This window comes from Pezoporus flaviventris, unplaced genomic scaffold (assembly GCF_033815535.1).
Source record: "Pezoporus flaviventris isolate CSIRO_AGI_PZ_B2104156 unplaced genomic scaffold, CSIRO_AGI_Pfla_v1 ptg000148l, whole genome shotgun sequence".
Taxonomy (NCBI): domain Eukaryota; kingdom Metazoa; phylum Chordata; class Aves; order Psittaciformes; family Psittacidae; genus Pezoporus; species Pezoporus flaviventris.
This window is the reverse complement of record NW_026892696.1, coordinates 1,782,102-1,799,262: the sequence shown is the minus strand read 5'-3', so window position 1 is coordinate 1,799,262 and position 17,161 is coordinate 1,782,102. Positions and strand designations below refer to the sequence as shown.

Here is a 17,161-nt window from a genome sequence, read left to right as displayed (position 1 = left end):
CCCCTGGTAGCGTGGCTGATGTTTCTGGGACGTTTCTAGTGACCTAAAGTAGGAACTGGGAAGAACACTGATGGCACAAGTGTGGTAGGAGAGAAGGTGATCTGCATGAAAAATACCAAATGTATTTTGGGAATGGCTGAGGGAAGGGGGTGTGCTGGGAGCTGGCAGTTTCACTGCTGCGCACTCTGTGTGTGCTGCTTGCTTCAGTGGCCTGGGAAGGTGCATGCAAGTAGGAATTTGGTTTAGACAAGTAAGGTGAAGCTTAAGTATTCAGTAGGCAGTTTAACACTGCAGAGAGTACCAAGGGTGGTAGCAGAACCTTCACCTTTGTTCCTGCCTCTGCTTTAAGACTGCAGATTTTCTGGGCAACCTTGGCAAATCCCTATCCTTCTGACTCAGTTCTGCAGCTTTAAAACGGGGATTATGGGACTGACTCATACAGCAAAACACTTTCAGGTCCAAAGATAGGCGACTAAAACATGGGATTTAGTGTATTTTTATTGTAGTGAGTCTCACAACATCGATTTGTCTTTAGTTGGGGTGTGCTTTCAATCGCGAGAGAAGCTTGGGCCCTATGTTTTTAAATAATAGCACCATTTAACTTTTGGTGCAGATTTAACTTACGGCATAGCTACCGCATTTACCAGAGCTGTTTATCCTAATTGAAAACCCTGTTGACAGAGAAAACTTGCTGCAGATGAGTCCTTCCTGCTGTCTAACATTGTGTCTCTGTGCCCTTGTTAGCATAGCATGTTTTCTGATGCTGTTCCTTTGTTTTCCCACCCTTTCCCCCCAGCTTATTCTGGCTAAGGCTGTTCCTGAACAATGGCCTTGGCAAAGCTGGTGTAGCGTAGGGTGTGCTACAATGGTGCACAGTGGGGCTGGGGTACAGCCCCTCACCCCTTCCCGATAAATCCTCGTTGCTCGGCTGCATCAGCACAGGGCGCCTGGGAATTCCTTTGCCTTTGCCTGTCTCCAGTTGCCCTGCACGGGTGATGGTGGAAGCAGGTGCAAAGTGACACTGCTAAAATTAGTAATCTCAAGAGCTGTTTCTGCATGTGATGGGGGCATTTCAGCTCCCTCCCTGCTCCGGGATCCGCTTCCCTGGCAAACCCTGGGAGATCCTCCTAAACCAGCAGGAATCCAGCATTTCTTTAAGGAGTCTCTTTAAACACGGAGTTCTCAGTCCAGTTCAATGCCAGGACAGAGCAGGGCTCCGTTTTCCTCACTGCTCTGGTAGAGCAAGGATCATGGCTCTGCCAGTGCTTTGTCATGAAGAAGTGCAGTCTCTATCTAGAAAAACAGTCCCTCTTTGTCTTCTTCCTCTAATCCTTGACTTCTAAACAATAAACAAATGATCTATTTGCTCTAAAGCAAGATGGAATTAGGGGATGAAGGATCTCCCTTTGGGAGAGGATGAGGAATGTGCATCTGAAAATGCAGGTCAGGTTTTCTCTTTGTCTCTTTGGATTTGAGGCTTTGGTTTTGTTTTGGTTGAGGTTTCCCACAGGGTCTCGTTGCATGTAGAAACGCACACATGTTGTTGGCGGTAGGACTTCTACAAGTCAGAATGAATTTTGTGACATGAAGCATTACTTAAATGGAAACTAAATAAAAAGAACCCAGAATCTCTCTCTTGTAGTTGAAGAACTGAAGCCAAAAAACTTAACTCATTTGGGGTATTCTGCTGTGTCCCTTTGTAACTGCCCTTACATGGGACAACAAAATCCAGCCTTTGGTGACCTCCTTGTTACCACTTTGTGGTTCTTGCTCTCCAGATGGATGCGTCAGTGTGGCATTCACAATGCCTGCAGAGTAGGATGTGCATATAACAATAGCAAAACAGTGGGAGAGGATTTTAACCACAAACTCTGATTTGGGAAGAATGGAAGTGCTTAATCTTCAGAACGTCTGTGGTTTTGCTTCTCTGTCGTAATGGAAAACTTGGTGCTTGTATAACCTGGGTGTAAGGACAAACAACTGGAATCTCCTTGAAAGGCTGCATGTTGGACTCTAAAAATAACCGGGAGAAACGCCTGATTTTTACCTCTGCTTTGATGTGGTGTGTAATGAAATGATGTTCCAAAGCTGTTCCTTTGGCAGAACGTGAGCAGTTGGGTTTGGTGGGACTTCTAAAGGATTTGTGTATGGAAGGTCGAGATGAAACTACAGCAGGTTTGGGAGGTGAGGGGGGAGCTGACGTGCATCTGCACACACCAGAGAGGTGCAAGGGTGCCCAAGATGGCAAAAGATGCTGAATATGTAAAGAAATGGGTGATTTTTGTGTCTTTTAGTGTAAGAAGTTGAACTCGGGTATGCATTTGAGCTGAGGTGGTATGTTTCGAACAGCGCCATAAACCCTTCTGTTTCCCTTGCTTTGACTCATGTTTTCACGCTTATTGACATCACAGTCAATGGAGATGGAAGCAGCTCAAATAAAACCTCTGGTTTTCACTTCCCCTTTGGGATTCTTGCAGTTAGTTTTAGATTTGAGGTGAAATAATGAATCGTGCACTAGAGGCCCTGGGGCAGCGCTCGCTGCAATGGCCTCTGTGTGTCAGCATCAATTCTGTCAGTGCTGCAGCGGCAGAAGCATGGTGCAGGCTTTAACCTTGGGAAAAGTGACCAGCTCTGCTATGATGCTCATGGAAAGTGACGTTTCTTTTATGTAAATCTGTATTTTAAAACCTCCCATGGACTGTCCTGAGCAAACAGACTGTGACTCTTCTCATTGCTCTTTACATCGCTGTGGATTTGTCAGTCCCAGTTGGAGGGTCTGGGACATGCGGTGGGAGCCTGGATGCTGCTTCCAGTTGATACTGTGTGTTTTGTGCTTAAAAAACTTTTATCAGGGTAAGTTCAGAACAAGGCAAAACTCCTTCTGGCTTTCAGAAGCCCCTCTCAACACCCGCAATGTGGGTGGAGTGTATGGTTTTTACGTACACCTTAGTAAAGCCCCTATAGGGCCCTAAACCAAGTCTCTGCTTTATGCCCCCAGTACCCTAATGGATGTGTATGGGTTTCTTCTGCCTCTCTGTACAGTTACAGGCTCCGCATGGCCTCTAGATGTCCTTCCTCCTCTTCGCATAACACCAGCACCAGGCAGTGCAAGAAATCCAACTGCATCGCACCCCACTTCCTTAAGGAATAGACTCTTCTGCATGTCCAACCACACCAGGTAGGGCGATGCAGCTGGGTGCTGCCGCGGGAGGATGCGTAGGGCTGCCTATCCTGTGCCTCTGTGAGCAAGGAGATGCTATACAGGAGATACCAGATACAGATATTACCCAAGCCTCAGGAAAGCCACAGTGTTGTTGCCCTTGTTGTAAGTGGTCACTGATGGCAAAAGGAGGTGTAAAGCAGGAGAGGTGTGTCAGAAGTGGGTTAAATCCAGCACAAGGGACACGGTCTTTGCTACTGATGTGTACTTGTATACTCTGGATCAAAAGGATCTGGTGGGGCAGGGTCAGCTCTTAGCCCCATGGAAGATGTGGGGAGAGTTTTCATTCATTTGTGAGCTTTTAAGCCATGAGGTGTTCTGTTGCTCCTCTGGGTGCTGGAGGAGGAGGTTTGAAGATGGTGGTGATTTTGGTAAGGATGAGGTTTGTCCCCATCTTGGAAGAAAGTGCTGTTTGTATCTGATCGTAGTACAGAGTAAAGTGCTCTGAGATCTTTTAAGCTGGATGTGTAAATGCTGAATGAATTACTAGCTCTGACCAAAAGAAAGTATGCCTGGGAATGTGTGTTGTGCCTGGCTGCTTTGGTTGGATGCCAGAAGCTCCAGGACCACTATTACAATGCAAATTGCACTGTTACAATAATATACAAAGACACTAGCTGGGACTGTGGTGAGATAAACTGATGTAATGAAGCTTATAGGGGCTGGGACAAATTAATGACCTGGCCCAGTGGCGTTGGTGAAGCTGAATGAATTTCCTGTTGGTTGACTTTACACAAGACACTGTCTTCTGCTGCTTCATTTCCCTATCTGTAACACACAGATACCTCCTTTATGCTGCTGTAACAGCTAAGGAACATGATACATGTGTAAAGCTAAAACAGCCAGCAAAATCAAGATGCTGCAGCCTGAAATTTATTCTTTGTTAAGTATGTTCAGAAAAATAACTTCTGGGGGACAAATTAGTGAGATTGTGAAGTTTATTATCTCCTGAATGATGGGGGTGTTTGCTAAGGAAATGTTAACGTCCCCCCCTAAGGCATAGACCGTTCAGTTGTGGGAAGCCTTAACACAGAACTGACTTTACACAAGTGAAATCGGGGGCATCTTCTCCCTGCTCCCAGCTCAGGGTAACGGGGCAGGTGCTCTGACTACTGATTCTTAAAGCTGACACTGATTAAATGCAACTCTCTGTGTTTTCAGGTACTAAGAACTTGGAAAAGGTGAGGTGAAGTGATCCTCAAGCATTATCCTTTCCTGCTTTTTCTCACACGAGGTGAGACAGCTCCCTCAGCAGGTAACAGGGACAGTAGTTTCTTCTGCTGGAAGCACTGGCTCGCTTGCTGTCACGTCGTCCTTCCTTCCAGAGGGAGAGAGCACAGAGCAGGCCTCCTGCCTTCTCCGGAGTGATGAGCTGTGGCTGCTGGTGAGGGGTGATCTCGGGGTCCCCTGTGCATGGAGTCCGCATGTCCCCATCCAGCGTCGAGAAGTGTTCAGACACTTGCAGGCAGATGAAGCGTGTTCAGAGGGTTGATGGGTCTGGATGAGTCTCCTCCTCCTGGTGAACACAGAGGGGTTTAACATACTATGCAATTCAATTCTGAAAAGACTGTTACATCCTTTTAGTTCCTGCTTTACATCCTAACGGGTAAAGAATGGGGCATCCCATGGAAATCCATGAGGGGAGTGGTAGGTTTTACTGAGGTTTCCACATCTGAAGTCTGGGGGTATCCCAGTCTCTTGACTTTGTACCATTAGCTTTAATGGGCGTAATGCCATTGCTTTCCAAGTGGGTCAGGACCCACTAGTTTTTGGGAAGTCCACCTGTGAAGTGCACTGGTCACCCAGTTTCATAAAGGGATAAGCATCCATTTCTCAAAAGCTGCCATTACATTTGTTGCTGGCCTGGTGCTCCTGTCATAGTCAGGATTGATTTATTTAGAGTATCAAACTTGCATGTTGCTGTGCAGTACCAAGTGACATTTCTCCTTAGATACAGAGCTTGTGATTGCAGCCCTCAATGCAAGCATGTTCTGTTACAGTGGTCCAGCAGAGAGGACATCCATGAAGGTAGCTGGCAGCCAGGATAGACAAGTTGCAGAACCACATGGGTCAGTTGGTAAAACACAGTGCAAAAAAGGTCTCTTACCTCTTGTTCCAAAATGGTGACAATCACACACTGGTGCATCATCTACCAGGGGTGCTTCCCCAGACCCCTTCATCTCAAGACAAGATGAAGGATTCCTTCTGTCAAGATAAGTTACTGCAGGATCCCTGCTAAGGTAGCATCCGGGTTTGGGGTTTTTCAAGGAGTCCAGGGGGGTGATTGCCCTCTTTCCCCCTATTTCAGCCAGTTTATTCCTCTCCTTGCCTTTGCACTCCACACAGATAAGCATACATCTGTGTATGCACAAGTTAGGTAAGAAAAATTAAGTGCCCGGTTGATACTCCTTCCCTGGAAAAGTGAAAAAAAAGAGATCAATTTTAGATATATCTTCATATGTATATGACATATATATTAATATATATGTATGAAATTACTGAAAACAGTTAATTTTGTATAGTTTTGCTGAGAATCAAATTGTTCAACATGAATCCAAAAGCTTTAAACAAGAACCATTGGGTTTGTGCATTGTGAAATTGTTTTAGCTACGTGTTGTTTGAGTTGGAAAGAAAAGGTCTTCGGGATCTTCTATTACCCAGCTACAGATTTTTTTGGATAAACCCCTGCTGGAGGCTTTCTAAGTGCAATTGTGGTCTGGGGGAAGGCTGAGCTGCTGAGAACTACATGAGCCATAAAAAGCTACATCCCCTTCCATGTTGGAAGTTCAAGACTGATACCATTGAGTGCAGGCTTTGTGGGGAGAGCCCCTGCCACTGCTGGCTGCTCTGGCTCTAGGATTTGTCCCCTCTTGAGCTTTTTTTGCTAGCAATAATTTCCTCTTTCCCTATGTGATGTAGCAATCCCAAAAGAAGGCTGAAACTGTTCGCAGTAGCCTGGGAAGACAGATTCTCATCATCCATCCAAACCAGTTGGAAGCGAGTATCCAGATCTGCTTGGCAGCTTGGTAAACCGTGGTCAAATAGCACAGAAATCAAGTTCCTGGCCTTAGGCGTATCTCAGAGAAGCTGGCGTGTACATAGAGCTCCCTGATCACTTCAGCTCGCTTCAGTTTTGCACAAGATGTCTGAAGTTTTAATGTATTTTCTCTCCATGTTTTCTCCTTCCTCTCATCATCTAGTACTAGTATGGTAAACCCTGTTCTTTCAATTCTCTTCCTGCATGTGTGGACAGCATCTAGATCATCTGAAAACTGAATATACGGAGCTAATAAAATCTAGCTCCGGTCTCCTCTGTCTTAAAGCACCGGTATGATGTTCCCTTGCTTTCCTGAGTGCAGAGATCACCCTGAGTGTATAAACGTTCCTTGGTCACACAAGGATTGTTGCCAGGGAAGAGCGTTCTTGCCATGCAGCCCAAATCCTGCTTTGAACGCTCCGTTCTTCTGAGATCCCTTCAACTTCCAGCAACAGTAAGTGAAATTCAGTACAGAGTGTCTGGCACGGATGCTGCTGAGTTTAGTGCCTTTAAGGCATACCAATGAGGTTAGAAGAGGTCGCTTTTGTGCAATTTATTCTTGCTGCTTTTTTTAGTGTGGTATTAACTACAGTAACGGACAAACTCAAGGAGATAAGTGTGTAAATTGTGATATAGGAACATTTGTTTTCCCCAGAGGAATTCTGCTTTCTCACATGAGCCTGTAAATATGTATTTACACTTTTCAAAGCACGTCTTTATGTCCTTCCTGGTTGTAAATGCTCTGTTTTTAAAGTTTTATAACGCGGGTTACTCAGCCAAGAGACCGGAGCACACAGCTTTATATTGTACTGCTCTGTCTGAGGCGTCGAAGCTGGGGCAGAGGAATATCCACGCCACTGACAAGAAACACCCCATGGTTGCACCAGACTTTTCCTTGTTTTCCCTCAGATAACAAAAGCAGGAGGTTGGGGGGGGGGGGGAAATTGCTTTTTCTTGCAGAAAAAAAGGATCAGTTCAAATGGTGTCATTGCTCTGCTATTTATCCACAGTAAATTCAGGAAAGTTTGCCATTTTTTATTGCCCAAGGCAGATTTTCACAGTTTTGCAGCAAATTTTTAAGCTCCCCCCGTGCCTGCTGCTGAAACGTGGAATTTTGCTCTTGACCAATATCCCAAGTTCTCATGAAAATCCAAGGAGAGGGTGGGGAACAAGCTCAGGTTTTGCATGTAGGAATTAGTGACACCGGTAGCTCCGCAGTGCTCTCGGGACAAGGCTGATACTGAGATGCTTATACAGAATCAACCGTGTGGAGATGTGGTGGAACCTGGTTGGTTTGTGGGTTCTGACCATTCCTCTGAGGGCTGAAAGCTCTGTTGTCTGTCTGCCGTGTAAAGAAAAAGAACAATAAATTCATGTGACAAACAGCATTATGGAAATAGTGATGGTTATTCCAGCAGAGGAAGTGTTCAAAATGGAGATTCGATGTAGTCCAGTTCTGAAACAGTGGGATGGGGGGCAGGAGGCAGGAGGGGAGGAAGGAGATGGAAATGTCACCTTGGTCTGTCAAGCTCCAAGCGTGTGGTTACTGCAGACTGAGCTCTCCCAAGAGCTTCAGACTCTGGGTCTACAGGGCTGGATGAGCAGCACAGAAGCTCTTTGTAGTTTGGACTCTCCATTCAAAGCCCAAGCTCTTGTAGCGTTGTGGGAGCAACACAACACAATGAACACCAAGGGTTTCTGTAGCTATGGGAAGGTGAAGGTTTGAGCAAGGTGGGAAGTGGGAGGTATTTCACTTCCTAGAAATGATCCCTGTTTCATTCATCTTGGTTCAAGGATTTGCTCCATCACACCTCAAGGGGAATTTTACACCTTTCCAGGGCTGTGGAACTTGGCGCTTACTTGAGGGACTCAGTGTGCAGCCATTCATCACTGCTGCATTAATTCAGCTATTAAAAACAATGGCAGATACAACAAACAGGTTTGGGAACAGATGAAGCGTAGGTATGAATGTTAATTTCACATATGCTAAAAGTGGCTCTTTCACCCCAGAAAATCTGAAGATTCTTTATGCATTATAAATGTGATCTGTGGGTAAAAGATCATTGCTGCCATCACTGCACCTTGCTGCCTTGCCTGCAGCAGCCTCACAGCTCACAGTGCTGCAGCCTACCTGATCTTTATTAAATGCCACTCAGCTTCAGTTCCTTCCATGAGGAACTTCTGAAATACTCTCAACCTAAACTGCTACATACTTCCACTGCTCTGAGCCACCACGGGAAGCAGCAGTAACTACTCCTTTTTGTAAGAGCTGTGGCTTTTGGGGGAGAAGGCTACCTTCAAAAACAGGCAAGGAGAAAAACCTGCAGTGAAGCTGCTGCCTTAGTACTGCTTTACTTACACCGTGTGTATTGTGCTGCTTGCAGCTGCTGGGAGGCAGGAGGATGCAGAGAACAAGATGCTGCTGGGAGCAGAGTGTCTGGGTGAGGCTATTTGAGACTTTGATGCTGGTGCCAATTGTAAATGGTCTTTCAAGGCGATAGGACACCCAGAGCATTGTGTATGCTCAGGAAAAATCTCCAAACCAACACTTAGTGGACATGGAGGAGACAAGTACATCACACCCGAGATCCCCAGCATCTTGTCACCTCGGATGTGGGCTGTGGAAGAGCAGTAGGAATAGAAACGTACATCAGGCACTGCTGAGTAACGTTTTCCTGCACTATAGCAATGGAGCCTTTCACCTCCAGGCCTTTGGCTTGCACCAAGCCAAGGTCATTGCTCAGGGGTAGTTGTGCCTGGTGATGAGCAGCCTGGGGGAAGGAGCAGTGATACTCCCAGCCTGGTCCCACAAGGGCACAGAGGGCACACACAAACAGCGCTGTGCCTTCTGATGCGAGAGACATTCCGCTGGGTTTAGGGATGAGCCAGCCTGGGAAGCTGACAGGGAAGCACGTTCTGGCCTACTGGTCAGGAACAAGCACCACTTACTCTCCAGTGAAGAAGATGAGGGGGACAGACAGGTGCTGGGGGTAGGAGGGAATTTCAAGCTGTGCTTGCATTTGCTTTATGACTTGCTTTGCAGCTGCCTTGGAAGGAGAAGAGGCAGTTGTTAAAGATTAGACTGCTCTGGAAATATTCTTAGATATGAGATGCTCATGCAAATAGTCTCCCCCCTCCTTTCACTGCTCCGCTAAGTTCTGGGTCACCTTGACTTCCACAGGGTTTTGAATAGATTTCTCTCTATTCATTTTTCTTTGTGCCATTGGCTGTGCACAGAGCTAGGCAGGAGGGTGCTATCTCCAGGCTCATCTCCTTCTCACCCCTCCAGCGGGAGGGTGTTCCACATCCTCTGTGGAGCACACTGTTTGGGAACAAGCATTACGTCAGAAAATTGGCACTATAAGACATCTTGCTCATTGTTATCTTGTCATCTACATAATGTTTATACATTGAATCTTCCTACAGCTGGAATACTTAACTGATACTCCCTGAACTTCATCCTCTGATTTCTCTAGGAAGTGCAGTGATTAAGGCTTACCTAGGGTGCATTGATTTAGGATTGCATCTTAGTTTAACCTTGGGATGTGAAATACCCAGATGATCTCCTTTAGTACTCTGTCTAGTAGATAATGTCCGTCCCCGAGTTCAACTTCCCTTTGTGCCTAGCATCAACTAATTAGGGTCCTTTCATAGTTGATATTTCTTTTCTGCAAGGATGTTTATACATCAAATAAGCCATACCTCAGGCTTACTTTGATAAACTACCCAAAGAATTATTTAAGTCTTTTAGAGTTTGACTTTTTCTCTCTTCACCACTTACATCATTTCCTTCTGTGCCATTCCAGCTTTTATTTTTTGGAAAGAATAAAACCCAACCAAACAAAATTCTCTTTCAGGCAAGAACTAACGGAGACGTCATCTGAAGGAAGGGGAAATAGTGCTGTAACTGATGCCAGACCTTAAGTGTATTGCTTCAAACTCATTACTCAGTTTTCTCTGCATGATACAGGCATAGGGATTGCATAAATGTTCCAGACCTGGTTTCAGCAGTGGTGTCTGCAGAGGAATAATTGCATCCATACCTCCCCATGCATCTAGCCAGTGATTTGGCCAGCCCTCCTTGTCACAGTGTGTGCTGCAAGCTTCTCATTTGTGTCTGCTTTGTAACAGTGAAACACTGACTTCTGACACACAAGAAATGAGTTCTCACTTGCTACCATCCGTTGCTGGTGACATCTCAGTAAGTAACATCTGAATTTGTCAGTGTTCTTTCCTGAGTCCTCCTCTATTCCACAATCCTTTGCTACTAAGAACACTGTTGTGAATAAAGCCCCTTTCTCACACAGGGTGTTTCTAGAGATGTTAAATATCACTGTAACAAAATGCCCATTCTATTGGTGTAATGAGTTTAACCAAGTCCTTCTCCGCAGGGCTGCTCTGAATCTCTTCTCTGCCCAACCTGTAGCTGTGCTGGGATTGCTCCGACCCAGCTGTAGGACCTTGGTACTTGGCATGGTTAAACTCCATGAGGTTGGCATCAGCCCACCTCACAAGCGTGTCGAGGTCCGTCTGGATGACATTCCTTCCCTCCAGGGTATCAACCGAACCACACAGCTCGGTGTCATCGGCAAACTTGCTGAGGGCGTGCTCAATCCCACTGTCCATGTCACTGAATCAAATCAAATAGCAAACTGGCTTCAACACTTCTCCCTTTCTCTATTTCCTCTCATTTCTTCCTCTTTCTCTATTTCCATTACGTAAGAAGCTTTCTTACAGCCAGGGTGCCCATCCTACCAGTGCCAGACTCCTTAGCACCTGCACAATACCCATTTTCTAAGACTTTTGATAGTTGTTTTTGGCTTTTCAATAACTTTCAATGCACTCCTCTAATGCATAATGAAACTGGGGAAAATACCTGGGAATTGCTCTGCAACACTAAAACTCCCTAAAATCCTGGAGAGCTGGAAGAGTTTGTTAAGAAAATAGGGAAAAGGGACTTTCAGGCAGCCTCCCGCATAACTTTTTTGTTTGGTTGGGTTTTTTTAAGTTATACTTTAATATTTCAGTGCTAGACATGTGGTGGATTTTGCAGATATGCGATACATGATCAGGAGTACGCGTTGCATGAGATGATGCCAAATGTAGAACTGGCTCTCTTTGCTCTTCACTTACCACTTCCCACCAAATTAAATGCCACTAAGGCATTTAATGCCGGCTTTTCTGGCGTTTTGCATAGTTTTAGAGCCTGCTCTTGTAGGCTTCAAGTATCAGTAGGCTTCGTCCAAATGACAGCTTGCTCTGGCAGCTGGACATGGTCACAGCAGGCAACAGAGTGAGAATGTCGGGGACACACAGACCCTGCACTTGGCCTTGTTGAACCTCATGAGGTTCACATGGGGCCACGTGGAGTCTGCCCAGGTCCCTTAGGACGGCATCCCCTCCCTCAGGTGTGTCAACTGCACCACACCGCTTGGTGGCATCTGCAGACTTGCTGAGGGTGCGCTCGATCCCACTATCTGTGTCCCTGATGAAGATGTTAGTTATAGCAATCGTTACAGAAAGGAGCAGCCTCATGGGAGGCAATAGCTTTCTCAGCACAGAACTAGGCTAGACAGCTGTTAAAAGTGCTACATCTACCAGTTTCTTTGGACTATGAGCAGAAGGGGGCAGATAGATACAGTAAAACGACAAAGCCGGGTTTGTAGGGCAGCAGCAGCTCCTGCCTGAGCATCCTCCCTGTGCGGTGACATCGCTGGATGAGCGGCGCCCGCAGCGCAGCGCAGCGCAGGAGACGTGCCTTCAATTCCCCACTGCTAAAACACCTCCAGGCGGCCCTGGGCAAGTCTCTGCCTCTCCCTGCTGCAGACGGGGGCTAAGGACACCTCCCTGCTGCATCGGGGTCTGAGCTACCTGCAGGCGCCTCTCCTGCTCCGGCTGCTGCTGGAACCCGGCAGTCTTCCATCTGCGGTGCGCTGTGTCCCCCGCAGCGCTCCTGGAAAGCACCGGTGACTCACAGGGCTCCTGCAGGCAGCATCCTCTGCCCTGGCAGAGGGAGTTTTTAAAGTGAAGATGAATCAGCCGAGCCAGACTTCCCCGCGAGTTAACTCCTGGCTTCTCCTGCACACAAACCGCCTTGGCTGACGTTTCCGTCCCAAGAGGCGCAGCAGCCCCAGCCCTGCGGGAGGCAAAGCCAAGGGCATCCATGGGCAGGTTTCTGGGTACCTGCGCTACCCGCTCCTTCCCCTTGGGTACCTCCGGAAGAGGCGTGAGGGGGTTAACGCTCCCGGCTGGGCTAGCGCTTCCTTGTGCCTCCGGGAAGAGCCGCCGCACCCGGGCACGGGGAGGGAGGGACACTGCAGCAGGGCAGCGGAGGCGTTATTTAACCGCGCCTGCAGTCTCCTCCCCCGCGCCTGCTTTGCCGAGGGAAGGGGGGAGCGGGCCGAGAGGAAGGAATGAACCGCGCGGCCGGGGCGCGCTGGGGGCTGCCGGAGCGCGGGGCCTGCGCCGGGAGCCGCCGGGACCGCACCGGCTGCTCCGCGGGGCTCCTGCGCTGAGCTCCCAACGGGGAGGTTGGGCTCGGAAGGCCGAGAGCAGCGGGCATCGCTCTGGTGCTTCAGCATCTGCCGTGCCCCCCTCAGGGGCCGGGGGCAGGGGCAGGTTTGAGGTCCAGGGCAGAAAACTCCTCGTGTTCCTCTCAGAAGATGTGCCGAAGATCATGGGCAAGGTAGCGGCTGGGTTTGGACATTTTGGCTCCGCAAGAAGGAAAGAGACTCATGTCTCTGCTGTGGCTATGGATGATACCCTAGAAGAGGTCGGTCCTCGTTGCTTAATGCTTGTTTGTGCCTGAGGCCACCAGCCCTGCCTGGGACACGCCACAGGACTCCTGGAAGAGGCAGAGAGGTCTCAATGCAGGTACCAGTGAGAATCCCCTGACCCGTTCGTGCTGCTGCTCCACCTTGAACAGGGAGGAAGGAGCATCCTCCGGGCTGGGGGAGAGGCACCATTGCTCGGGGGGTCTCCTTCTGCCCGCTGAGGGGGGACAGAAGCTTCTCAGAGCTGCTGGGCTCAGCCCCATGACTAACAGGAAGGACTCGAAGATTGCTATGGACTCCCCTCCGGTGACCTCCAGCTCTGCAGCAGGCCCTGTTACCTTCTCACATGTTTTCGGGCAGCAGTGCCAGCTTATGGAAGCAGGTAAGAGAGAAACGTGTGCAAGTACAACCTCATCGTCCTGCATCTCATCTCCTGGTTTGCAGATCTCTTCCCTCCCATCGTCTTTCCCAAGTTCTTCATCAGACCTGGTCTTATCCAAAGGGAAAGTTGGAGTGACTACTGTCACATCTGTGTAGCTCCCTCAACTTCTCCCAAAACTACCTAAAACCTTTGTGTCCAAATAGTTACAACTACGAGGCAAGGGTTGGGGTGATTGCACGTTTTTGGGTTAACGTGGTCTGGAGCAAACTGCTCTTTGCCTGGTAGAGGATGTTCCCATTGTGTTTGGATGTGTACACGACATGTATAGCAATTTTTCCAGTTTCAAAACAATGCCTTTCCAACTAGAGGCTGGTTTGCAGTTTTGGAGGGTGACTCTTGCAGTACAGAGCCTCTCGTGGTGTGTGGATCTTTACTTCGGTGTTCAATTTGACAAAGGACAAAGTGTTTGGTTGTTTTCCTTTGCTTCTTCTGGCTGTTTCTGTTACCATAGCACCTAGAAGCTCTGTTCCCTTTCCCAGGTGTTTTCATACACTTGTAATGTCTCTGCAGATGGGCCTGGTTGCACGTTGTTTGTGGCTTTTGGGTATTAAGAAGGGTGTGTGTAACATGGCTTATCCCAGATGTTAAATTTTTGCCTCTTGCTTTGCTCTAGCATCCTGCATCCTCCTTCATACTTGAGAGTACCCAAGACAGATTAGTACAATGAATCTTTTCCCTACCCCTGCTTCCAGGTAGCTTGGAGAATGGATGGATGTATTTATTTGCAGCTGTGGAGAAAGCCTGGGTTTTAGCAATGATAACATCTGCTCTGAATTTCTAGGGCTTGTTTCACTGGGACCTGATTATTACTGTTGGATGGTGCCATGTATCTTGCACATATATTCTCCAAAGTGTCCCATCCCCCCTTTCCTCTTTTTCTCTCTCTTCTCCCCAGCTGATTCTGTGACTAATGAGGTTTGATTGTAATGTTGCTGTTTCTGTGCTGAGATACAAAATATTACGTATTGGGGGTTAGCTGCAGATCTGTGGGTGACTTCTGTTGTGCCTCTCATAGTACTTGCACAGGCTGAGCTTGGAGAGTGACTCCATAGCCGACATATCCCCAGCTCATCAGGCCTGTGACCATGCTGCTGCCTCCAAGGAAATGGCAGGCAGTTTTTCAAGAGGGTTTGGTGTTAATATTCTGTATTATACGGCCTGGGATCAGTCCAAAGGTACTGGATCTGTTGTACTGGATGTGACGCAGAGAGGAGATGTGTGAAAAGCCCTAGTCCTGGGTGAGCAATGTCTTTTCCGAATTAGTAAGACTGATCAGCTGGGAAAGCGTAAGTGGTCGTTTTAGTTTGGTTTCTCTTTCCTGTAGAAACCCCAGAGAGGAAACCTGTGATTCCAGGGCTGTTGAACCCCACCTCAGTAACGCAACCATAAGATTTTCTCCTTTTGTGTGGATCATTTTAGCAGGATTTTCTAGATGCCTTCTCGGGCATGTGCAGCCTGCAGGTACAAGGTACAATGCAATGTAGGGGTGGCTGCCATGAGAGTCACTGATACCCAAAGCAAATGGGTAGATACATGTGATATACATCTGTTTCCATTCCTATTCTTATGACAATATAAGCTCAGCATACCTGCAAGCAGCATTTTGGTTGATGTGTTTGTGGATTTGCCTGTGTTCATAGGGCCTGTGTAAGCTGCCACTGTACTCTGGGGTTTTAATGTGCCCTAAGGGAGCAGGAGTGGATACAGGCTTGGGATGCCAAGCTCCATAATTTATTTATGTCCTATGCTCAAAGTGACACTTGGGGTGAGCTATAAAAGGTCACTGCATCGTGTAGGGCTGCGCAAGGCCTTTACAGACCATAAACCCAAGATCCTGTGAATCTTCTGCAGTGATTTCTGAGGAGCTGTGTGTGGGGCCAAGTTCTCACCTCTACAGGCCAGATTTCATGAGCAAGACTTGTAGGCACTCAAGTACCACATCACTGCTGATGGTGACATTTGGGCTGTTTTTAATAACTGTGATGTGCTTGAATGTTAAAGGTTCTGGCCTGAATTAAATGTCAGGTTATGTGCCTGCAGAAATACTGAACTCCAGATAAATCACAGAATTGACAGCACAGCTTTCATGTACCACCTGGAAAGAGCTCGATTTTCTATAGCTTCTGCCTTTGCTCCAAGGCACCTGCAAGAAGATCGGGGATCTGCTTCCAGAATATGCTTGGGTTTTGTGTAGCAGTGTCTGTCCTTGAAGGAGAGAGCGGAGGGTGCGTGATGCTCTTGCAAATGTGTGTCCCCTTGTGTCAAATGCTGCTCTTCAGTAACTTGCTCTGAAAAGCCAGTACTGAATGCCTTGAAAGTTAACTTGTCTCCAGCCAGCTGCATGTCTTTCCAGTTGATGGAAGGCTTGAAGTTTTTTGTGTCTCATTCTGCATAATTGGCTGATTATTCATGCATAGCTTTTGTAGATTTGCATAATACCCTGGGATGTAGTATGGTAATCACAATATTAGTCTAAAGAGTGTGTTGTCATATGGGAGCTCTGCTCCAAAGCTGTTTCGTCCTTTGTGGAAGTACTTGATCTCTGTTTAACCTCTGAAGCACTGTTTACTTGTCTATTATATAGGATGCTCTCTTGAAAATTAGTCTTCGATCTTCCTACTCTACCCCACTGTACTGTTGTTACTTTACCAAGTTTACTGTGCCTCCATACATTTGTTTGGTGGGATGTGTTCCTTGCAGTTACGTGGGGTTTTGTGTGCACTGAGCACAGGGAGTAGTGCAGATTGGAACACTGCAGCTGGCTTAACTCCTCCTTTGGAGCTCGCTGATGGAACTCCAGTTTTCCCAGGCAGGCAATTCTTGCTGTTTCAGGCTTTAAATGTGCCTGATGTCTGAAGGATCTGTCAGTGTCATCTGGGGACATGCTCACCTTTCAAGAGAGTGTGATTTTAAAAGGGGGGCTGTAAGTCCTGTCTAGAATTGCTCAGAGAATAAGGTTTTCATTTCATGGGCAAGCCATGTACGTTGATTGGTTTTTCACCTGGTTGAACCTAACTCCAAGGGTGGTGATTTCCAAAAGGAGTAATTGGGAAAGAAGCTGTCTTCATAACCTAATCCTAAATCTTTCATATCTTAGCTGGAAGTCCTGTCTGCCAGGGAATGAAGGAGCATCTTTCATGTCTGAAGCACGAATTTGAATCTGGCACAGATAAATCTACAAATACTGCCAATACTGGGGTGAAAGGGTCTGGGTTTCTCCATTTGGCTGCTTCTGGATTGAAAAATAATAATAAAAAACTGGTAGTGTCAATTAGAAATCTTTCAGACTTCAAAATGGGAGAGACTGAGGATTTGAAGGGTATTTCCCTTCTGCCCTCCCAGGAAGTATTGAATACATGGAGTGAGACCAGAGCTCAAAGAGAGCTGAGGACTCTCTTGAAGAATTAGGCTTAGCAGAGAAACCACTTTATACACAGGCAAGTTCCGAGCAACTTGTTTTGCTTAAACCACGACCATGATGCAGTTTTTTGGACTCACAGCCTTGACTCACTGCTCCATTAGATTGTCCTTTTCCATATATTCTTTGGCTTACAGATGCTGCCATTTTGTTAGGCTCCAAGTTGGTTTATTTTTTATATCTTTCCAGTTAATTTTCCATTGGTTATGAAATAAGGAACTTGGTTCAAAATGGACCAGAAAGAACAAGAAAGCTTTAGGGTGATTTGAAA

At 47.1% G+C, this 17,161-nt stretch overlaps 2 protein-coding genes across 4 annotated transcripts in view; both read left to right on the top strand.

Annotated features, from left to right (window-relative positions):
• PRDM2 (PR/SET domain 2) overlaps positions 1-7,645 on the top strand; it is a 73,811-nt gene extending 66,166 nt beyond the window's left edge. For all 3 annotated transcript variants that reach the window (XM_061479321.1, XM_061479323.1, XM_061479324.1), the window contains 2 exons: positions 3,043-3,178; positions 4,382-7,645. In XM_061479321.1, the coding sequence (XP_061335305.1) occupies positions 3,043-3,151 (109 nt within the window). In that variant the 3' untranslated portion in view covers positions 3,152-3,178; positions 4,382-7,645. The remainder of the gene's footprint in view (positions 1-3,042; positions 3,179-4,381) is intronic.
• A 5,272-nt stretch (positions 7,646-12,917) lies between these two features.
• The window catches only part of KAZN (kazrin, periplakin interacting protein), a 218,921-nt gene continuing 214,677 nt past the window's right edge, over positions 12,918-17,161 (top strand). The window contains exon 1 of the mRNA XM_061479396.1: positions 12,918-13,412. Within this exon, the coding sequence (XP_061335380.1) occupies positions 13,292-13,412 (121 nt within the window). The 5' untranslated portion in view covers positions 12,918-13,291. The remainder of the gene's footprint in view (positions 13,413-17,161) is intronic.